Raw genomic sequence first — 18,585 nt, 5'->3', positions numbered from 1 at the left:
AATCTTAAATCCAGCTCAGAGGCTTTTGTTTTCTTTCCATTATGATCGTGTACAGTTTGTTTGCACATCATCATCCTCAGGTGCTTTCACGTGAAAACAACGAGACCAGCGCCATCTACCGGAGATGACGTGTTAGTGTAATCACCAGGGTTATCACTGCTTTCTGCGTACAGGTTTACCTACACGAGCAGAGCTGTTACCTGATTGGCGCACACAGTCATCGTCTTTGTGTGCATCAGTGATGATTATAGATTAGACATTACCTCCCGAGTATTTCCCATTTCATTCCCTCGTCTACGAGCGTCGAGAGACTGGCGTGAAGAAGCGAATATGACCATAAGGAATGTGCGGGACCATGGGCAGCGTTATAGACCGCGCATGGCATGCCTGAAGAAGGTGGGTTGGAGCTCCATCTATATGGCTCATCACCATCTGTGTTATTTACATTCTCGCCAATGAGTTAAGAATAATGTTACATTTGATTTATATAATCTAACAAATAGTATTTCAAGCCTTAAGGTCTAATGATATTTTTGCTGGTTTTGGTCCTGTAAAGTGTAACTGAGCGCACCAATATAATTAGGCTACTTGAATTCATATGATCGTGTAGGATTAATTAAAGATGCCCATTTCACTTTCTATGGTGATTTCCATCTATTCCATCCATTCAGAATTTTAAAGCATCCTTTTCTATGCTAATAAAAATATATTGTTGCCTTGTATCAGAAATTATATTATTTTGAAAAGTATTCTAACACTGTCCATGTTTTGGTCACAGAGGAACTTTTTAATGAATTAGATTGATAAAAATGGCAAAGTAAATTGCGTTTGTCATGTTTGTTTTGATTGATTTAATTGTTGTTGCATTTATTGTACGTTGTTTCCAAGTCAGGATTTTTTTATTGATGATTTGACACTCCATGTACATTGTTTTCTTTTTTGTGAGCTTGTAGATATATGTTTTAAATGTTTTCCAGTTACAAAATAGATTTTATTATTACTTCTGACCCACAACGATTCAATCAAACACTTCTATTTAAAATTAATTAATTGTGAATGAAATAATACATATTAATTTACAAATCAACATTAAGGTTAAATTGCTGTATTAATAACTGAAATCAAAGTGGATTTATGAATGGATGATGAACAAAAGAGTTAATGGAAAAAAATGAACTCACACAATCAATTTATAAATTAAACACATTGTTACAATTCAAATGGATTCTAAAGATGTTATGACCTAATAATAAAAACACTTTTTACATTGATAGGTGTTCATTGTTTATTAGCAGCTTACTCTCAGAAAAGGTCACCGTGTGCTAATAGTATTAGTATAGCTTTGTCATGAGCCTCTGGTATAATGCAGTCCCTCTTCTATACGATACTTAAAACCTTCAAACCCGACAGTATGATCCACTAGACCATATATTATTGGTGCACTACTTTGCTCTTGACCAATGCACTGATAATGACCCAATGACTCGGCCAAGAGCTTTCTGTGATCCATACCAGAGTGTAGCAGTCTTCAAAAGCCAGAGACCCTGACAAAGCATGAAAAACTTCAAACAGCTGAGTCACAAATCAATCACTGAGTATATTTCAAAGGGGTCAGCCGCAGCCCCTTCAGTCCATAAACCAGCAGGGAAGACTTCACGGTGGAATAATTTAGTGAGACGTGCACACAGGCTGCCACAAGGTAAAAAGGCCTAGAAGGACATTTGTCATCATAGATTTTGTATTCTCAAGACGTTCTCATGTTGCACGTCCCATTTTTTCCATGTTAGGTGGAGACTGTGGTGTTGGAGATGCAGGACCCCAAAACTGGAGTGAAATCTCAGACCCAGAGGCTTGTTATCACAACCATCCCACATGCTATAACAGGTGAGATCATCAAAAATGGCTGCCGTTTACATCAGTTGGTACTATTACTCAAGAAGGAATCTTAAGAAAAACTAGAAGAAAAATGTGAGATGTGAGACGCAGCATCTTAGTGAAGGATAGTGGGCTCCCCTACTTATTTGTATTGATTTCTGCAGTTGTATTACTCCTCGGGAGTGCTAGTCATCTGTGCGGTCCATGCATTTAGAGTCTGTTTATGTGGGTCTGAGACTGAAGAATCTATTGCCATGACAACCTTTGAGCAGTAATGGCTGGCTGCAATGACTCTCTCCTCTAGACTGCATGATTTCAGGAAGGAGAGCTCTTGTAATCTCCACTCTTGGTCTTAAATGCTGCCAGCCAACTACATACAGCAACATAAACTACATTGCTTAAAGGGTCAGTTCACCCAAAAATGTCATTAATTCTGTCATTAATTACTAGGGGTGTGCCAAAAAATCGATTCACAGAAGAATCTAGATTCTCATTTGCAACGATTCAGAATCGATCTGAAATGTCCAAGAATCGATTTAATAAATAAATAAAATCAGCTGGCTGTTCGCCTCCATTTTTGTAACTATAGCCTATACGGGACGTCCGGACGTCATGCACGCAGCCGGTTTTTGAACGTGAGCGGCAAATCAGAGGAAGCAAATATGGATGCTTCAATGAAGCTTCTGATGCTTCTAAATATGATGCTTCTACATTCATTCTGCCGTGGCCGGCCGCCACACCTAAAATAATCCCGCCACGGCTGCAGCTTCTCAGTGAGGTCCGATATTAATGTGATTGTGTTATTGTTAAGCTAAAGGCATAATAAACATTGTAAAGCACCATAAAGTGTTCGCACTATATTCCAAGACTTCTAAAGTCATTCAAGAGCATAATGTGAGGTAAAAATGAATATTTAAGTCGTTAGTTAAAGTTAATGGAAACTCATCTCTCCTCAGTCATTCTCCATTCAGCATTCACACAGCGCGTCGCGTTATAGCGTTTTCTAAATCATAATCCTTTCTCCCGGGTGTCTGTTAGATTACAGCACTGGAGTAGAGAGCGCTATGAATTGTTCTTCATGCGCACTGTAACTGAAATTTAAAACTGTTAAAAGAAAATGCTCAATAAACTGTTGCATATATATAATACATTAAGCATAGATAGACAGATATAATCTCTTCGCTTTGTGCTTTGAACTTTTCAATCCGGAGCGCTGCGCGCTGTGACTTCACGTTGCTTCAAGTGCATCATTCTGCGCACGGGATGCGCATAATCGCTTTGCCGCTCTTATTCGAGCCTTTCATGTTATAATGTTATAATACTTAGGGGAGGTTTAAACACCTGGGGTAAGGGGGCGTGGCCAATGGGAATATCACTCATGGGCAACGCCCCCTTACCCCAGGTGTTTAAACCTCCCCTAAGTATTATAACATTATAACATGAAAGGCTCGAATCGCAGATATAGACAGATATAATCTCTTCGCTTTGTGCTTTGAACTTTTCAATCCGGAGCGCTGCGCGCTGTGACTTCACGTTGCTTCAAGTGCATCATTCTGCGCACGGGATGCGCATAATCGCTTTGCCGCTCTTATTCGAGCCTTTCATGTTATAATGTTATAATACTTAGGGGAGGTTTAAACACCTGGGGTAAGGGGGCGTGGCCAATGGGAATATCACTCATGGGCAACGCCCCCTCCCCCTGGCGAAATGGGCCTGCCACCACAGCTGGAAAAAATCCTAGAGGAAACACTGGTCTCCGTTTGTCATTCTGTATAGCAAAGCAGATGAGAGTAGATCATGATCAGAAACCCGATTAGAAATCATTATGGATAAAATCGAATCGTTTTAAATCGAAAATCTTTTTGAATCGAAAATCGATTTTGAATCGAATCGTGGCCTCAAGAATCGGAATCGAATTGAATCGTGAGATGGTAAAAGATTCCCACCCCTATTAATTACACACTCAAGTCGTTCCAAACCCGTAAGACATTCGTTTAGATTCGTAACACAAATGAAGATCTTTTTAAGGAAATCTGAGAGCTTTGAAGGGACACATACGCAGCGCCGCTGCTCCCACCACGCGCATCACGCGCTGTGCGTAGGGCACCAAGTGCTGAGGGGGCACCAAAAATAGCCTAATGAAAAATAAATCATCATAGTCATAATAATTATAATGCCGATGTTATTTCAGTATAGAAATATTATTAGGCACTTTTTACGCATCTACCACTTTCAAGCCCCAGAAAGGTGGGAAAGTCATGTTAAGCGGTTTAACCTCAATTTCATGAAGCAAAAAAAACCATATACCACATTATTTACGCGTTCACGCAACAACGTCAATACAACACGTATGCATCGTAGTGCTGTCATTAACGTGTGATTGAAAAATGATATTTTGTCAATAAAAGGGTAAAAAAAAAATGTGTGCAAACAAAGCACTTGGTGTTTTTTTTATACAATTGAGGTTAAACCACTGGAGTCACATGGATTACTTTATGATGTCTTTGCTACCTTTCTTGGGCTTGAAGATGGTAGTTGCGTAGCTGTTAATGAAGGGACAGAAAGCTCTCAGATTTCATTAAAAATATTTTCATTTGTGTTCTAAAGATGAACGAAAGTCTTACGGGTTTGGAACGACATGAGGGTGTGTAATTAATTACCGAAATTTCATTTTTGAGTAAACTAACCCTTATAAACTTAATTGGAGCCTGTGATTCTTCACAGCATTTATATATATATATATAATTGATTTATTGGAAAGACACCCAAGGTTTTTATTTAAAAATTCATTGAAATGGTATGGTATGCTCCTCAGGCTAGCAGGCACTAATGAAGCCACTCAGATTCACCCCTGCAGAGATCTTCTCATTAGTCTCCTATCACGAGGACCTCAGCGGGACGCACACTGGTGGACCAAGCCATAGTGCGATACCTATTTTGAGAATGCACCTTAGTTTTGTGTCTAATACTCACTGTTGTTTTGCCTGTAATGCTTTGATGAATCTCTTACTTGAAAGCCTGCCTGAATAAATATAAATTATACTTATAAATTGTAAATAAATTATAATCTCAGCCTCTATTTTTGCTTCCAATTTAGCATTTCTTTCACTTATACTCCTCTCTTCGACTTTTAGTTTCTCATTATGTTTCATACGTATATGCTTATATTAGTATTGATTGACCGTCATGAGACTTCTCTCCAGTGTTATTTTAATATCACTGATAGTTTTTGTTAATATTTAGAAAATATTTGTATATTTTCCATTTAAATTTCAGTGAAATTGTATTTGTTTAATGGCCTAGAAAAACAAGCGCGGAGCCATCTATAGAATCTTTAGAACTTCTGTTTTTGCTGTAGCTCTGTATATTTATATGGCATCGCAGAAAAGAGTAATTTACTGGTGAAGGGCATTAACTTGTTGTACAGTTAACAAAAGTTATCATGAGCATTGTATTGTTGGATGCGGATGCGACGTCATAACAATGTCAATAGACTGGGAATTTTTTTTAAATGAGCAGTTCGTTCATGAATCCGTAAGATCTTACCTTCATGCTGTCGTAAAAACAAACCGGAAGACAGAACACAACGAGCGCAGAGCTAAAAAGGGGCTAAAAATTTATTTTAGTACATCAAGTTTAACTAAATGAAATAAAGCTTTTTTTATATTTTATTTTATTTTTGTTAACATTTATTTTATTTCAAGTGTTTAATTTTGGTCACACTTTAGATTTGGGTCCAATTCTCATTATTAACTCTTATGACTTCTGCCTAAACAAACTCCTAATTACTGCTTATAAATAGTTAGTAATGTAGTTGTTAAGTTTTGGTATTGGGTTGGATTAAGGGATGTAGAATATTGTCATGCAGAATAAGGCATTCATATGCGCTTTACTAATAAACAGCCAATATCCTAGAAGTGTTCATGCTAATAAGCAACAAGTTAATAGTGAGAATTAAACTAATGTGTTACCTTAATTTTGTTTTAGTTTTAGTTGATTATAGTAACCCTGCTTCTCTCTCTATAGTCTCTCATGGTGTGTGTGTGTACTGATAAATCCTGGTGGGCAGATTCAATCTGAAGGCCAATTTTCCCACCCACTGATAGTCTTTTATTGCTCTGAAATGTTGTTTATTGCGTATATTGTTCTTTCAGGGGAAGATATTGTTGCATGGATTGCTAATCGATTAAAAATAGATGCTTCGGGTAAGTCAAGTACATTGTTTTTTTTTTTTTGTATAATAATGATAAGAATATCTCCCAGTCAAGGTCTGTTTATTACAGATCTGCTTAAAGAAATTCATTCTAGTGCTATAAAATATGATGGTACTGTTCATTTTGGGTACTGTTACTGTTTTGGTCTTGCTTAGATAAATTAAGTAACTTTCTCACACTTAATGTTTAGAGGCCCAAGCTATGGGGACCATGATGGTGGCGTTTGGGTACATCTATCCACTACAAGATCATAAGAGACTTATCATTAAACCAGACACATCCCTGTATCGCTTTCAGGTAACTTGAAATATTAAATTGACCAAAAGTGACAGTAAAGACATTTCTAATGTAACAAAAAAATTATATTTCTAATAAATGCTGTTCTTTTGAACACTCTATTCATCAAATAATTAATCAGCTTTGCCATCACAGGACTAAATTACATTTGAATATATATTACAATAGAAAGCCATTGTAATTTTATTAATATTTCACAGTGTTTCTGTTTTTACTGTATTTTGATCAAATAAATGCAGCCTTTGTGAGCATAAGAAAAAAATCTTAATGAAGCCTTTCAACACATTTTGATAGCACTTTTTGCAGTGCCTTATGACTTGACACAGTGTAAATACTAATCTTTTACATTTTTTCCATACATTTCTTCTTCCAGACACCATATTTTTGGCCTGCACAGCAATGGCCAGTGGAAGACACAGACTATGGTGTGTAATCATCTTTCATTTTCCATGCATGCTGATACGTTGTCATTGCAATAATTCACAGTGAGGTTATTCGTTATGCTTTCAAACAGCTGTCTGAGATAAAGAATTTGATAAATTGTTTTCTTGTTGAGTCACATCACATCTTTCAATTGGCTTTTATTGGCAAGGTCAGATGTTTTTATGTGCTTTTCCAGCAATCTATTTGGCAAAGAGAAATATACGCAAGAAAGGGATGTTGGAGCTGTATGAACAGGTAATACCACGTCATATTCTTCATTGTCTTAATAAATATATTAATTTCTCTGAAATCTTTTGCTAAAATAAAACCTATTATGTTGTAATAATGCATAAAAAAGATTTTTAATTTACTATAATAAACTGCATGACAAATTACTATACTTAGGAAGTAAAACACAAAATAAATACATATGACATCAAATTTGTCTGTTTCTAAACCCAGGAAGAGTACAACAATCTTTACAAATGGATGAATCACAAGTGGGATTTTATTGTAATGCAGGCCAAAGAGCAGTACAGGTGGGTCACACGTGCTTTACTTAAACTATTGGAGAATATTTATGAATTATCATGGATCAATCCGAGAATGGGTCTCATTCACTAATTCAGTACGTGAATTATTTGAAGTTATACTACGGGCTGTTGAATGCTTGAATCTGATTGGTTGACGAACGTTCTAAGGTGTGCAATTTGTTTCATGGAAATGCACAGCGAAAGTAGTTCCAGGCTGGTCTCTTGACCACATTACAGTTCCATATCACTTCGCCAAATGATTTTAGTCATTTCAAAGGTCTTTACAGCCTTCAGAACCAAAACCCACAACGACACTGACCGAGCAAATAAATATAGTAAACAATAGGATAAAGACGACAAATTATTTGTTATTTGTTTTTTGCCAGAAAATTACGTTTTATCATGTACGGACAGCACATACTCTCTTTCTCCCAAGATCTTCTCACAAAACATTTCCGCAAGATTCACAATTAGGTGCATACACACATCAATTTGTTCATAAATTTGGAGTATTCTAAATGAGCAACCGCATGCCTGATTTTTGTTATTTGCATAAAACTGTGAGAAAAGATGCTTTCTTTTCATCTTTTCATTCTTTTCTTGATGTTATCAATATAACATAGTATATATAATATACAATAATTTCATATAACAAGGCCTATTGCCTATTTGTATAGGGCGGGTAAGGAGAGGAAGAAGCCGGACCGGGTGGTTTTTGACTGTCAGGAACGGGCCTACTGGGTTGTACATCGGCCACCGGTCAGTTACCTCTGGACTGGAATTTTAAGGGATTCGTATTATCTTGCTATTTTTCTAATTCTGATGTCAGGCTCTGGTTAAATAAAGCTTCAGAACATTAGAAAGACAATATAGTTAAGTATAAGTGTGTTATTTACACAGCCCGGAACGGTTAGTGCCATGGACCATGGACTCGACAGGATGGTCGACCCCAATTTGGTGGAGGTAAAGGTATGTGTGACAATTAATTATAACTTATAAGGAGCCAAAATAGGTAATTTTTTAAAAGAAATGGCAAAATTATGACAAGTAGGCTTTCAAAATATTGTGTGTCTGATGAATCTTGTAATGAAACAATGGACTGTATAACCAACATTAACAGATATTACTGCTGAGATTATCAAGGCTAGGCTTATCAAGGATATTTCTTGAATGTCAGCTTATATCCAATAGGATTTAAATGATCATAATCTCTATTTAGCACTTCAAATGTCTCACTGTGTTCAATAAAATAGGCTTGTCTTACACCCTTTCTCACATTCTTTTCTACAGATTTGATTCCTAAACTTACATGTAGAAGCACATGTAATCAGATGACTTCGAAATGAAAGCACATTCTCAATGGATCATAAATTGGGCGCTGTGTAATTGAAATATGAATACCTGCTTTTAAAATGACATTGCAAGTCCACAAAGCAACCATATTCACTCTCTCTTCACTCATAACCCAAACATGTTCAAATGTCAATATTTTGCTTTTAACACTATCCTCTAGTATGAGTCACCATTCCCTTTCTTTGAACTTAAACTGCTTCTAAAATTGTTTTTCAGAAAAAAACACCTGACTACTACAGAAGAATTGTAAGTACCAAAGAACTAGCTCAAATATTTAGTTGTAAAAGACAATGATCAAATATAAAATTCGTTTCATTGTTTTCTTGCAGATTATGTTCACGCAGCAGTGTATCATGAGACCAAGGGTGAAGTCATCTGTGTCGATTGGAGCGTATGTTACTGTGATATAACAATTCCTGATCAAGAATTCTGCACTAAAAAACATATTTTTTATCATTTAAATATATAAAATAGTTTAATATATAATTATATAAATATTTTGTATTAAATATCTTTAAAGTCCCCCTGCAGTCAATAAATGTATCCCTCAAAACTCATCTTTGATCACCAAAATACATACATATTTAAACGTTTTTTTCTGTGAAAAAAAATCTTCATACCTTCAAATAGCTTGAATGTAACTCTACACCCTTGTCTCATTTAGAATACGCAGTTCTATGAATATGCAGATTAGCCCCGCCTCCACTCACTCACACGTCCACTCGTTGACGTGATTGGTTACAAGGTAGTTTGTGATGTCAGAAACATCAGCATTTTTGAGACTGTATTTGGTTCACTGCCGTTTTAAGGAGGAAATACTCAGCAATGGTGTTGACTTATGAATTTGCACATGGTTTGTCTTAAAGCATATTAAAAACACCACATAGACATATAAACAACATTAAAAGCTTTTCACCACAGGGAAAAAGATTGTCACCACAGGGAGGACTTTAATATATTTGAATAATTTTTACAATTTATTTTCAATTTTATTGTAATCTTTTGCAGACTTGTTAAGTACTCGACAACATACAAAGAGCATGACCCATTTCTCAACTCCTGCCTCCCAAGTAACCCCTGGATAACGGATGATATTACATACTGGACCCTCAACATGCCAAAGTGAGCTCCAATATCTTAAAAGTGTTTCAATATCAGAACATTTTAATTTTGAATAGTAGCAATTTTTTTCCTCATTTAAAAACTTGATGATAATGTACTTTGTGTGTTTGGTTCATACAGTGTTGAGACCCCTACTAAAATGAGAGTGGAGCGCTGGACTTTCAGCTTTGGAGAATTGCTTTCTGACCCTCGGGGAAGGGATGATTTTCGCCTCTTCCTTAAAAAGGAGTTCAGTGGTATGTATTATTCTAAAATAATTTACAATGTTGGCTTTTTTTTTTTTAGGTGACTTGAGTGAGTTCTGCCCTTTTTAAGAATGGAATTAAATGGTTGATATTCAAATTCAAAACTGCAATAACTTTCATTTATTAGGGGAGGTTGTGACTATAATCTGATTGGTGAATAGGTGAGAATCTTGCCTTCTGGGAGGGATGTGAGGATCTGAAATGGGGTGCTGCAGAGACAATGAAAGAAAAAGCTCAGCAAATTTACAAGTAAGCATCACATTTTGGCCTTTTGGCAAAATAATATACAGATATTATATTATATAATATTAGTCACGGTTTTGTCCACAAAGATGATGAATATAGGCAAATTCAATCTAAATGCAATATCACTTTAATAAGCTTAAAGAAAAGCAAAACACTCCAATGAGTAAAAGACATAACAATGTGCACTTAGGGGCCATTTACATGACACTGTTTTCATTTAAAAACGGAATACGTTTTATGCGTTTTGGGCGATCATTTACATGACAACAGTGTTTTGGTGGCATGAAAATGCAAACTTTTGAAAACAGGTTTCCAAGTGCAAGTTTTTGAAAACGACACCCTTATCATCTCCGTGTAGCTAAACTACAGAAACGCGAATCTGTTGAAACGGTGATGTCATTCATATGCGTAAGCTATTACTTGTTTAGTCTATAGTTTTTTTTAGGAAAGTATACAGATATTAACAGTAAGAATCCTCACATTCACAAGTGGTTATAAGGATTACACAAATCAACACAATATAACATTTTGTCATCATGAAAAAATGAAAGGTTCCTTACAACAGACTCAGATATGTTTTCGAAGCCTTTCGTGTTTTAAAGGTTTTGACATTTTCTTAAAGGAAGTAAAAATGGACTTTATATCAGAGGAGAACATTCTAAAATTGGGATTACAGTGAATGTTTCTGTCTCTATAAAGTAATAATAAAGCAAAGTAATAATAAAGATTAACATCCTAAGAGTGAAAATCGGACAAAAAAAATGATAGAATGCACTTTAGTAAAAGAATGCGTATGTGCGCAGGCGCATAGTCTTTCTTTACAAAGTGACATCCCCAACAACTTGTCTGGCTTGCACAATACAGTGTTATTAGTCGTTTTCGTGGCTCCATAAAACGTTGATAAAACATGATAACGTTGTCATCTGTACAAAGAAAAACTTTTCTGTTTTTAGCACATCTTTGTCGTGTAAACGTACCCTTAAACATAAACAATACACCAGACCCAGAACTGAAGGAAATGAGGAACTTAAATGCACAATGATAATTAACCAAACTACAAGCAGGTGCTAGCAGTGCTAATTAATCACTAACCCTAGAAACAAATAAAGAGCAGGAAAATGAATCAAAGGAAACTGGAAACCAATGATAAGCATACTAAAGTTCTTGAAACTGAAACTAAAACACATCTAATTAAGAATAACTGTGACAATAGTGCACTACTGTTCAAATGTTTGGAGTCGATTTTTTAGTGTTTTCGTGAGGAATCTCTTATCTAGGCTGCATTTATTTGATCAAAAATACAGTAAAAAATAACAGTTTTTTTATTTTTACATATTTTAAAATATCATATATTCCGGAGGTTTTTCAGCATCATTACTCCAGTCTTCAGTGTCACATGATCTTTCAGAATTCAATATAATATGCTGATTTAGTGCATATTTATAATGTTGAATACAGTTGTGCTTAAAAAGAAAATACGGTATACAGTAAATTTTTTTGTAACATTTGTCTTTATTGTCAATGCATCGTTGCTGAATAAAATATGAATTTCATAACAATTTATATACTATATATATATTTTTTTTTTAAAATATTAAAATATGTATATTTTAATATATGTTATGTTTTCCATTTTCTCTACATGTTTTAACCATTAATTAAACCATTAATTACATTAGCATTTAATCCAGTCATTTTTACTCTTATTTGATTAGGACCTTTTTGGCTCGTGGAGCTCCACGTTGGATCAACATTGATGGCAAAACAATGGACATAACAGTGAAAGGTTTGGCACATCCTCACCGTTATGTACTGGATGCTGCCCAGACTCACATTTATATGCTCATGAAGAAGGTATCTGATCTCTTGTAAAACTTTGCACTTAAAATGCTTGTAGCCTTTACGAATGAAATTAATGTTAGCTATGATCTGACGTTTAAGGACTCGTATGGGCGATATCTCAAGTCCCCGGTGTTCAAGGAAACTCAGAAGAAGGCCGTTGCTCCCGAAGCACACAGATTCAGGTTAGATGTGCCTTTCTGTTAGTTCCTAATATATATTTATATATATATAAACTGCTTTATAATACATAAGTGACATTAAGAAGGATCTTTATTCCTTTCTAATATCTTGTAGTGAGACACAGTTGGAGCAGAATTCCAAGAGAAGGCGTCCCAGTCTGAGTCCCATTATGCTGAGACAGCAGGAGGAAGAACAGAAAGCCAAACTTGCAGCAAGTGGACCGGTGGACATCACACAGGTCATGAGCAAACTGGAAAAGAAACAGAGAAAATGAAAGGAGGCCGAGCAAAAATAGAATAGATTTTAACAAATATTTATGATAAACAAAAAGGAGAACCACCATTCTGGTCAAAGCAATAAACTATTTTGCAAGCCAATATGTTTATATAGGGAGCAATAGAGATTTTGTTGCTATGCTAATGCTATGTCTGTAATATCACACAGATATTTCTAGTTTTTGAAAGCTTGCTTGATATATTTTTAAAATGTCATCAATTTATGCAATCCATTTTGCTTTTTTATTAGGCCATTGTGTTTTACTCTTTCCCAGACTTGTTTACTCATTCACAATAATTTTAAACATTTATGTCATATTTATGTTTTGTCAAACTTTATACATGTATAATACATGTTTATACATGTGCAAAAATTATCAGATATTGCCCTGCTCATTACTAAAGTTTGTTTTTGTCTCATGTTTGTTCCATGTTTGTAGCAGTTTCCTTGTAAATCATTACTTTATTGAAATATATAGTAAAACCATTTCTGCCATCTGTGGTCACATCATGTGTCTTTGTCATTCATGATTGTTTTTGAGTGAAATGTACAGTATATATGTATCTCATCATGTATCTCATCAGTGTGTGCATAGTTACCACTTGTCAAAATACTGGCCTGAAAGGAAATGAACGTGCAATTTTTTTGTGTGATTTCTGAAATATTATGTCATAATTTACTCACTTTCATGTGTTTTGAAACCGGCATGACAGTGTATTTCGAGAGCACATAAGCAGATATGGATAAGATATAATAAGAACAGGATGTCCAAGCTGCTTATTTCCATTCAATGAAAGTGAATGGTGACCTTGACTGCCAAGCAAGATTTTCAAGCCAACAGTATCAGTGCAGGACAAGTCTTCTTTTGAAGCTTGACAACCTCTGGCCCCCATTCACTTTCATTGTATGGAAAAAAAGCAGCATAAATATTCTCCTAAACCTGTCCTGTTGTGTATGACAGAAGAAATAAAGTCAAATGGGTTTATTACAACATGAAGGTGAGTAAATGAAAATAATAAAATAAAATAGACATGCCTCCGCTCACTTTCCCCTTTCATCACCAACATAATCAACTCCTCTCTGAACTCCGGTATTGTACCCTCACCTCTCAAGCTTGCTGCCATCACCCCCATATTGAAAAAACCTGGTCTGGACCACATTCCCAACAGCTACCGTCCCATCTCAAACCTCCCTTTTCTGTCCAAAATCTTGGAACGAGCTGTTGCTACTCAACTTCAAAATCACCTCAACTCCAATAACCTATATGAACCGTTCCAATCCGGCTTCCGCTCTAAACACAGCACCGAAACTGCCCTCCTCAAAATCACCAACGACATTCTGCTTGCTGCCGACTCTGGTCTCCTCTCCATCCTCATCCTTCTAGACCTCAGTGCAGCCTTTGACACCATCAAGCACTCCATCCTCCTTTCACGCCTCCAGGACCAAATTGGAATAACTGGCTCCGTCCTAACCTGGTTTACTTCCTATCTTTCTGAAAGATGCCATTATATCTCTATAAACAACTGCACGTCTTCTACCACTCCAGTCATTCATGGTGTCCCCCAGGGTTCAGTTCTTGGCCCACTCCTCTTCATCCTGTACATGCTCCCCCTTGGACAGATCCTTCGCCAACATGGCCTTAACTTCCACTGCTACGCTGATGACACCCAACTCTACCTCTCCTCAAAGACCATCACAACCTCCACCCATTCAACCCTTACAGCCTGCCTCATTAACATTAAATCATGGATGCAAGAAAACTTTCTCCAACTCAACTGCGATAAATCAGAGATTCTCATCATTGGTCCCAACTCCCTTACCCAACATGCCCAGACTTTCTCCCTCAACATTGATGGCTCCAATGTCACCACCTCCACCTGCATCCGCAACCTTGGAACCATCTTCGATCCTACCCTCTCCTTTGTACCTCATGTCAACCATGTCACCAAAGTTGCCTTCTTTCACCTCCGTAACATTGCACGGCTCCGTCCCTCTTTGTCTAGCACTGCTGCTGAAACACTAATCCATGCCCTCATCACCTCCAGACTGGACTACTGCAACAGCCTTCTTTATGGATTACCAAACAAAACCATTGATAAACTTCAATATGTCCAAAACTCAGCTGCCCGCCTTCTCACCAACACCCGCCGCCGCGATCATATCACCCCAGTCCTTTACAACCTTCATTGGCTCCCAGTCAAACACAGGATCAACTTCAAAATACTTCTCCTCACATACAAAGCACTTAATAACCTTGCCCCTCCATACCTCTCCGTCCTACTAAACCGCCACACTCACACCCGCCTCCTCAGGTCCGCTGATGCTGACACACTCAAGACCATCAGGACTAAGCGCCGGTCCTGGGGCGACAGAGCCTTCTCAGCTGCTGCACCAACTCTCTGGAACGCCCTCCCCGACCACATCAAACAGTCTAGCACCTCAACATCCTTCAAACAGGCCCTCAAAACTCACCTCTTTGAACTTGCTTTTTCCCATTAACAGACTTTTCTAATTCCTCATCCTTTCACGCCACCTCTCTTGAATTACCTGTAAAGCGTCTTTGAGTGTCTAGAAAAGCGCTATAAAAATTGAATGTATTATTATTATTATTATTATTCTGGTGAATATGTCACTGAAAAATACTAAAAGAAAAATTAGGTAAGTTGAGAGAAATTTAGTAAGATTTGCAAAGCATAGATATTTTTTTTAAAAATATTGAAATTGAAAAATAAATTACTGTATCACATTAAAAATAATACAAAGGCTTAGTTTCACAGACAGGGATTAGATTAAACCAGGATTAGGGCTTTAGTTCAATTAGGACACAATTTGTTTTAATAAATGTACCCTATAAAGAAACATCACTGTTGTGCTTCTTGAGACAAAACATATTTTAAGATATGTCAGTGTAAATTGCTTTCAGTTAAAACAGCTCAAACATGCATTTTAGTCTGGGACTAGGCTTAAACCTTATCTGTGAAACTGGGCATAAATGTCTAAAATATAGGCTTATGGTAAAAACAGCGCCTTGAAAATATTTCCAGGAAAAAACTATGACGTATTTTGTATTGTGATCACTAGATGTCATGCTTGTGTTGCTCTCATACTAATGCAATTCTTTTATTTGCAGTAGATTGTTTTTTTTAATGGATTAAAATTACCCAGGATGAATTTCACCAACTGCTCCTATTGCATTTTACCAACTGCTCATTTGTATACTGTATATATGGGCAAAATGATTGGGACACACTGTGATCATGCCACCTTCACAATAAGTCAGTTCATGAAATTGCATCCTTGCCAGATAGTCCACAGTCAACTGTAAGTGGTATTATTGGAAAGTGGAAGGGTTTAGGAACAACAGCAACTCAGACACGGAAGACCACATAAAGTCACAAAACGGGGGGGTCACACGGAGTGCTGATCGCATAAAAGTCACCAACGCTCTGCTGACTCCATAACTGAAGACTTCCAGCACTTGCATTAATATCAGCACAAAAACTGTGCTGTGGGAGCTTCATGGAATGTGTTTCCTGTTGCATGTAAGCCTCACATCACCAAGTACAATGTAGTCGGATGAAGTGGTGTAAAACATGCTGCCACTGGACCCTGGAGCCGTGGAAAGTCTGATGGGCGAGTCAGGGTTTGGCAAAGGAGAACATTATCCTGCATGGCTTCATTGTGCCAAACGTGAAGTTTAGTGGAGGAGGGATAATGGTATGGGGCTGTTTTTCAGGGGTTGGGCTAGGCTACTTCCAGTGAAGGGAAATCTTAAAGCTTCAGCATACCAAGACAATTTGGACAATGCATCCAACTTTTTGGGAGTTGTTTGCGGAAGGCCCTTGACTGGGACCTAGTGCACAAAGCAAGGTCCATAAAAACAAGGTTGGTTGAACCTTTGGGGTGAACTGGAATGGAGGTTGTGAGCCAGGCCTTCTTGCACAACATCAGTGACTGAATTGTAATGAATAGGCAAAAATTCCTACAGAAACACTCCAAAAGCTTGTGGAAAACCTTCCAGTGAAAGCTGTTATAGATGCAAAGGGGGACCCAGTCCATATTAATGACTATATATTTAGAATACGATGTCACTACAGTTCATGTTTGTTTAATGGTCAGGTGTCCCAATATTTTTGTCAATGTATGTTATATTATCCAAACAGAATGAGTATTGTAATCTGATTCCATTTATTTTGTTTTATTTTTAAATCACAAAAAAAAACAAAAAACAGCCATTTTAACAGGGGTGTGTAGACTTTCTAAATCCATTACATATCTGTTTGAATTATTTCTTGGATGTATAAGAGGCCAAGAGCAGAATCGGTCAGGAATGGACTATATTGCATTGTCTAAATTTTATAGAGTCCAAATTGTTTGACACAAATGGTAATTAAAACTAATACATGCATTGCATGAACTGTGCCCCACAGCTCTGCCGGTTCACAGCACCTGTGCCTCATCTGGCCGTGTATACAGGCATTTGTGAAGCTCAATCTACTGCCTCCCCTGGGCTCATGACACTGCCCAACAGTGCTGCTTGCCCATCTCCCATCAGCGTGGCCATCGACAGTACTCCAGCCTCAGAGAGGAGGTTTGATGGCAACGGAGGGCCTTCCTCCTCCCATTTCCCATCTATTGCAGAGGCGTCTGTATCAGAGGAAGAGAACCAGCCACCTGCCCCTAAGTCTCGTATGGCTCTGTCACTGAGCAGACTCCTCCGCAGAGGATGCAATGCCCCGTCTGTCTTTGCCAGCCTATCCCCGAAATGTTCTGTAGCTTCAGGGGGAGGCAAAGTACAACCGCTTGGAGTGGAACCGCTAGCACAACCCCAGCCCAGAAGAATTGCAAAGTTAGTATGCACTTTTTGATTTGATTTTGGTCCGATTGATTTCACAATACTGTATTTGGATTTACAGTAAATGAAAAATACTGTATTAAATGACGCGAAGGGGATATTTTCCACAGTGCAACTTTAAAATACAGCAATATACTGTATAACTGTCCAAATACAGTTCATTTTACATTTAGATACTGTGTAATTTACAGAAATTGCTAACAGTGTGTGAAAAATAACCTACTTTCACAGCTTTTTTCAAATCAAAGTCGACATCCCACCTGAATGCCGCATCTACCCCATTGATTCAGAAGATGAGGAGGATGACAGTCCTGATGCAGCAAGACGAGGCGTGAAAGAAATCATTTGCCCATGGGAAACTGTCACCAAACAAGATGGAGCTAGGAGCTAGATAGAAGAGTCATAGACGAGTTACACTCTTAAAAATAAAGGTTCCAAAAGAGGGATTTTGCAGCAATGCCATTAAAGGACCATTTTTGATTCCCCGAAGAACCTGTCAGTGATCAGTTCTTAAAAGAACCATTTTTTTAGTTTGAAAAACATTTTAAAAACTTTTCCTCTATAAAGAACCTTCTTGTGGAAAGGAAAGTTTCCATGGATGTTACAGGTTCTTCATGGAACCATTGATGCCAATAAAGAACATTTATTTTTAAGAGTGCATAGAAGAAGTAAATACACTGTACCAATTCTTGTGTCATAAAAATTTTGTCTTACAACCCCGAGAAGGCTGTGGTTAGTAATGTATGAAATAACCTCATAACTGACTTGTCTGTTATTTTTGATAGCTTTTAGGTAGTGCCTACATGTTATCGTAGCCAATGAAACTATTTGGTCAGTTAATGATGGTTTTATATACTTAAATTCGTATTCTGATGTCACTGTTCTTTGACGACTGAAGGGGCCTTATTTTAAAAGATTTGCTTTGTTTGTTTGTTTAACTGTCGTCAATTTGGTTAGTGGTGAAAACAAAAGATTTTGTACTTGGCTTGTTCACTGTTTTATATAGCTGCAAAACATGCATAAAAGTAAATCGCTTTAAGAAATGTTATTTTCATAGAAGTAAATAGTAAGGCAGTAAAACAGAATGTGGATACACATTTGCTGTCTGAATGTTTAACCTTTAA

At 37.0% G+C, this 18,585-nt stretch overlaps 2 protein-coding genes across 2 annotated transcripts in view; one reads left to right on the top strand and one right to left on the bottom strand.

Moving 5' to 3' along the window:
• The window catches only part of calcoco2 (calcium binding and coiled-coil domain 2), a 120,851-nt gene that overhangs the window by 77,399 nt on the left and 24,867 nt on the right, over positions 1–18,585 (bottom strand). The gene's annotated exons all lie outside the window — the stretch shown is intronic.
• rgs9b (regulator of G protein signaling 9b) lies at positions 265–18,001 on the top strand. Its single transcript, XM_056255480.1, has 19 exons — positions 265–396; positions 1,788–1,884; positions 6,030–6,080; positions 6,280–6,386; positions 6,760–6,811; positions 7,006–7,064; positions 7,272–7,348; positions 8,020–8,101; positions 8,243–8,305; positions 8,912–8,941; positions 9,025–9,086; positions 9,704–9,817; positions 9,938–10,053; positions 10,224–10,311; positions 12,024–12,162; positions 12,250–12,332; positions 12,445–12,568; positions 17,037–17,455; positions 17,693–18,001. The coding sequence occupies exons 1-19, from the start codon at positions 331–333 to the stop codon at positions 17,850–17,852; spliced, it is 1,989 nt and encodes a 662-aa protein (XP_056111455.1). The 5' UTR covers positions 265–330; the 3' UTR covers positions 17,853–18,001.

Source organism: Rhinichthys klamathensis, unplaced genomic scaffold, assembly GCF_029890125.1.
Source record: "Rhinichthys klamathensis goyatoka isolate OS25496 unplaced genomic scaffold, OSU_Roscu_1.1 h1tg000121l_1, whole genome shotgun sequence".
NCBI classification, from domain to species: Eukaryota; Metazoa; Chordata; class Actinopteri; order Cypriniformes; family Leuciscidae; genus Rhinichthys; species Rhinichthys klamathensis.
The sequence above is the reverse complement of the archived record's forward strand: the minus strand, read 5'-3'. Positions and strand labels throughout refer to the sequence as shown.